Source organism: Gossypium hirsutum, chromosome A12 (assembly GCF_007990345.1).
Source record: "Gossypium hirsutum isolate 1008001.06 chromosome A12, Gossypium_hirsutum_v2.1, whole genome shotgun sequence".
Lineage (NCBI taxonomy): Eukaryota > Viridiplantae > Streptophyta > Magnoliopsida > Malvales > Malvaceae > Gossypium > Gossypium hirsutum.
Window position 1 is genome coordinate 57,306,303 of NC_053435.1, and position 5,632 is coordinate 57,311,934.

At 37.6% G+C, this 5,632-nt stretch overlaps 1 protein-coding gene across 1 annotated transcript; it reads left to right on the forward strand.

Moving 5' to 3' along the window:
* LOC121211391 (uncharacterized) lies at positions 1–3,516 on the forward strand. The gene is made up of 4 exons (XM_041084150.1): positions 1–286; positions 786–977; positions 1,326–1,567; positions 3,469–3,516. Exons 1-4 carry the CDS (start codon positions 1–3, stop codon positions 3,514–3,516), a joined length of 768 nt encoding a protein of 255 aa, XP_040940084.1.
* The last annotated feature ends 2,116 nt before the right edge of the window (positions 3,517–5,632 follow it).

Sequence of the window (5,632 nt, forward strand, 5' to 3'; positions counted from 1 at the left end):
ATGGTAACTTTGTTCCATGAAATGATGTACAAGGAGATCAAAGTTTACGTTGACGACATGATTGCAAAATCTAAAACCGAGAAGGAGCATGTGCAAGTCTTGAGGAAACTATTCTTGAGATTAAGAAAGTTCCAACTAAAGCTCAATCCCGCAAAGTGCACCTTCGGGGCTAGGTCAGGAAAATTGTTCGGATTTGTAGTCAGTAAGAGGGGAATCGAGATTGACCTGGATAAAGTCAAGGCTATACAAGAATTACCCCCGCCACACACTCAAAAAGAAGTTCGAGGTTTCCTAGGAAGATTAAATTACATCGCCCGTTTCATCTCACAACTAACGGAGAAATGTGACCCTATATTTCGTCTCCTTAGGAAGCATAATCCAGGTGTTTGGGATGAGGAGTGCGAGAAAACTTTCGATAAAGTCAAACATTATTTGTCCAGTGCCCCAGTACTAATGCCACCTTACCCGGATAAACCACTGATACTGTACTTGACAGTGTTTGAAAACTCCATGGAATGTGTGTTGGGCCAACATGGCGAGTCAGGAAGAAAAAAGAAAGCGATATACTATCTCAGCAAGAAATTCACCGAATGTGAGACAAGATATTCGTTGATCGAGAAGTTGTGTTGTGCTTTAATTTGGACAACTCGAAGACTGAGACAATACATGTTGTACCACACAACTTGGCTTATCTCGAAACTAGATCCTTTGAAGTATGTGATGGAGAAATGCTTTGAACGGAAGAATGGCTTGTTGGAAAATTTTGCTTTTTGAGTTTGACATAGTCTACGTGAACCAAAAGGCTGTAAAGGGCAGTGCAATAGCAGATTTTCTAGCCAGTAGAGCTTTAGAAGATTATGAACCATTGAGCTTTGACTTCCCGAATGAAGACCTAATGTACGTTGCGACCACGGAAGAAGACTCTCAAGAAGGTCACCTGTGGAAACTGAATTTTGACGGAGCTTCAAATGCTGTGGGTAACAGAATCGGGGCAGTCTTGGTATCCCCAAATGGAGATCATTATCCTTTCACCAGCAAACTGGATTTTGATTGCATAAACAATATGGCCGAATACGAAGCATGTATCATGGGAATTTGTGCAGCAATAGAACGTAAGATTAAAGTGCTAGAGGTATATGAGGATTCTGCATTAGTGATCTATTAGCTTAAAGGGGAATGGGAGACAAGAGACCCTAAACTAATCGATTATCGAAGGCTAGTTCTTGAGTTAATCGAGGAGTTTGACGATATCACTTTCTGCTACCTTCCACGAGACGAAAACCAGATGGCTGATGCTTTGGCAACCTTAGCTTCTATGATCAAAGTCAATAAACAAGAGGATATGAAGCCTATCCAAATGAGTATTTATGAGGCTCCGGCTCATTGCTGCAACATTGAAGAAGAAGAAGAGAAAGATGATCATCCTTGGTACCAGGATATTTTACGATATGTGAAGAGTCGTGAATACCCAGACAAAGTGACTGAGAATGATAAAAGGACACTAAGAAGGCTGGCTAGTGACTATGTCTTGGATGGAGAGATCCTATACAAGAGAAGGAAGGATCAGGTACTCTTAAGATGTGTAGACGCTGTCAAGGCTAAGCAAATCCTGGAAGAGGTTCATGAGGGTGTCTGCGGAACACACGCTAATGGTTTCACCATGGCCAGACAGATTATGAGATTCAGATATTATTGGTCCACCATGGAAGGAGATTGCATCAACTATGCCAAGAAGTACCATAAATGCCAAATTTATGGAGATAAAATGTATATACCTCCTTCACCCCTTCATGTCATGACTTCTCCATGGCCTTTCTCCATGTGGGGCATGGAAGTCATTGGGCCGATCTCACCAAAGGTATCTAATGGACACCTATTCATCTTTGTGGTCATAGATTATTTCACCAAATGGGTAGAGGCTACTTCTTACGCCAACGTCACAAAGTTGGCAGTCAGTAAGTTCTTAAAGAAAGAGATTATATGTCGATATGGGATGCCCGAAAGAATCATATCCGACAATGCATTGAACTTGAACAACAGCACGATAGCGGAAGTTTGTAGCAATTTCAAGATCAAACATCATAACTCGTCACCGTATTGCCCAAAGATGAATGGTGCAGTCGAAGCAGCCAATAAGAACATCAAGAAGATCATAGGAAAAATGACTGAGACCTATAATGATTGGCATGAGAAATTACCATTTGCCCTATACGCCTACCGGACGTCAGTCAGAACCTCTACCGGGGCAACAACTTTTTCTTTAGTTTATGGAATGGAAGCGGTTCTGCCTATTGAGATCGAGATTCCCTCTCTACGCGTACTTTTAGAACTAAAATTAGATGAAGCAGAATGGATCCAGTCTCGATACGACCAGTTGAACTTGATTGAAGAAAAGAGGCTAAAGGCTATCCGTCATGGTCAAATGTATCAAAATAGAATGATGCAGGCTTATAATAAGAAGGTTCGCCCTAGAGAATTCCATGAAGGAGACCTTGTATTGAAAAAGATCCTCCCCATACAAAAGGACTTCAGAGGGAAATGGATGCCGAATTGGGAAGGACCTTATGTGGTAAAGAAGGCTTTCTCTAGAGGGGCTCTGATTTTGACCGAGATGGATGGTAAGAGCCCGCCTAATCCCATTAATTCGGATTCGGTCAAGAGGTATTTTACCTAATAAAAAGGGAGAGGCCAAGGTGAAAACCCGTGAAAGGGCGCTTTGAGACCAAAGGGGTTTGAATTGAAAACCCAGGAATGGGCAATTCAAATTTTGATCGAACATGGGGCATGCGACAGTTTTGCCTTCTCTGAATTAACAGGAGGGAGGGATGCTACGTATTGGGGCATCAACATAGTACTCTTGGTCTTCCAAGCACATACCGAGTTCAAAGAGTCCTCGAGAAGTTTGTGCAACGAAGCTTATACTGCGATATCTGGGGCACCTATTCTTATCTTATTCATTTTTTTTAGCAGAATGTGCCACCTTAATTAATTCGTAGGTTCTTATTTTGTACATTAGCAAATGTGCTATCTTAATTACCTTGTTCATCTTGAGCTTCGCTCTCAATAAAATTCCATCTTGCCTATTGCGATAATCTTTTTCAAGCGTCTTTCATTAAATTGATGATTAATGGACTAATAATATTCAAAAGAGTTCTGCATATTACTCTGAAATTCTTCTAAGTGATATAAGGACCTGAAACGAGACTAATTAGTTTGAATCGCCCAAATTCAAGGATTGGAAAAGTTGAGGAAAGAATAGCCCAAATTGCGATTATCCTTCGGGTATTCTGCCAGAGATACCAGTCATGGAAAAGATAGAATAATACGTCAATAATAAAATCTCGATGAACAACGAGTGATTTAAAAAAAAGGGACATTTTGCATTCATGCAAATGTCATTCATACACGTCTAGCTAGGAGCATTTGATTCATTCTGATCATGACATCCTAATCATTTGGCATAAATAGGTCCATGAAACGAGTTCAACAGGTCATGTTCTCCAAAGAATGGTGTAACAGATCGAAGACGAAGGGCCTTAACCCCCTAAGCAGTAGGGTAACAGGCTGAATTTACAGATCTTAGTCCCCTAAGCAGTAGGGAAAGAGATCGAAGATGAAGGGCCTTAACCCCCTAAGCAGTAGGGTAACAGGCTGAATTTATAGATCTTAGTTCCCTAAGCAGTAGGGAAATAGATCGAAGACAAAGGGCCTTAACCCCCTAAGCAGTAGGGTAACAGGCTGAATTTACAGATCTTAACGCCCTAAGCAGTAGAGAAACAGATCGAAGACGAAGGGCCTTAACCCCCTAAGCAGTAGGGTAACAGGCTGAATTTACAGATCTTAACCCCCTAAGTAGTAGGGTAACAGGCTGGAAATCAAATATCCTCTCTTTGAAATGGCGTTGGAGCGGCTAAAAGCCACAGCAGATCTCCTTGAAGTTTCAGTAGATTGAAAATCACAGATCTTATCTCTCTGAAGTTGCAGTAGAGTAGATCCAAACAAACCTTATCTTCCTAAAGTTACAACGGAGCGGGACTTATCTCCCCAAAGTTGCAGTTGAGCATAATAAAGCTACCTGAAGAATGATGAGCACCAAAGAAGTCAGACTTGGCGGCCAGGCAAATTGGTCTTTCTTGAAAGTCTTTGCTCTATTCTCGTTACACGACAATGAGCAAAGAGGGGCAGCTATACAGGCCCAATTATGCCCAGCCCAAACAAAAGATCAAACCCAATTAAATACCAAACCTAAAGCCCAAATCCTAGCCCCCTGCAAAGAAGAGAAAACAGCAGCAGCCCTCAAGCCTCAACAGCACACTTGGCCAACCAATGGCCGCCTCACGCACCACCACCGGCATATGCTCCCTCCATGCGTCTGACATGCCCATACCCTGCAAACACAAACAACAAAAACAGCAGCCACAACAGAGGAATAAGAGCATTTTTTATTGTTATTGTAATCGGTTATAAAACCGAAGGGAGAAATTTTGAAAGAAAAGAGGGATTGTATTTTGAAAAGGGGGGTTTTATTTTTAAAAAAAAAGAAAGATTGTAACACAGATATTAATCCCATTTTTCTGCGTTTTCATTTTAATCCCATTTTCCTTTTTATTTTTCTTCAAATTCTCCTCTTTAATTTTATTTCATTTTTAATTTAACCCAGGGCCTTGCTAGCCAAAACACAACGCATAAGGACTGGGGATATTATCTCATTTAGTCCCTGCTACTTTCAGCGCACCGCAATTTGGTCCTTTGATTTTATTTTATTTCTATTTTTACCGCAAAACCCCATTTGACTTTCAAATTAGTCCATTTTTGTTAGTTTACTCACTCACTCATTCATCTATTTATTTGTTTATAAATATATTTTTCCATTATTCTTCTGTTTTACTTGTTCATTTATTTATTAGTAAATATTATTCGTTTACATTATTGGAATCATTAATTCATAATTCTTTTATTTCTCTCCAATTTTATTTACTTTTGTTGTTGCTATTTTGTTATCTTTTATTATTTTATTATTTATTCATCTATCATTCATTTTTTATATATATTTTCTTTCGTTAATTACACATTTTATTTATTATCATCATCATCATCATCATTATTATTGATATTATTATTATTATTATTATTATTATTATTATTGTTACTTTTTGTCACTATTGTCATTATTATATTATTACTATTATTATTATACTTATATTCATATTTATTCTATTTTTTCTAACATTATTACTGTTTCTCTGATCTTATTTATTTATTTATGTTCCTATTATATTTCCATTCATGATACTTCTATTTATATTTATATAGTAATATTACGTTTATTTTTCATATATACATATTTTATTCTTGCTATTATCATTTCATTTATTTATATCTTTTACATAGTTTTTTAAACTTCAGATTTTTTTATTTATATTATTTATGTCAAAACTCTTTTATGTATATTTTTATTCTAAAGTTATCTTTCCACATATATTGTGTATTTTAAACTACCATACGTATTATTATCTTGCGATTTTTTTACATATATTTTAGTTTAAGTTATTTTATACATAACACGTATTTTAAAATTCCGTATGCATTATTTTATACTATCTTATACATCAAACGTTTTAAATTCCTTTTA

Excerpts from the sequence above, each read along its gene's own strand:
- LOC121211391 (XM_041084150.1), top strand. The coding sequence starts at position 1 with ATGGTAACTTTGTTCCATGAAATGATGTACAAGGAGATCAAAGTTTAC. Across the intron at positions 287-785 it reads CACTCAAAAAGAAGTTCGAG|TCTACGTGAACCAAAAGGCT; the intron begins GTTTCCTAGGAA and ends AGTTTGACATAG. Across the intron at positions 978-1,325 it reads CGGAGCTTCAAATGCTGTGG|TCAATAAACAAGAGGATATG; the intron begins GTAACAGAATCG and ends CTATGATCAAAG.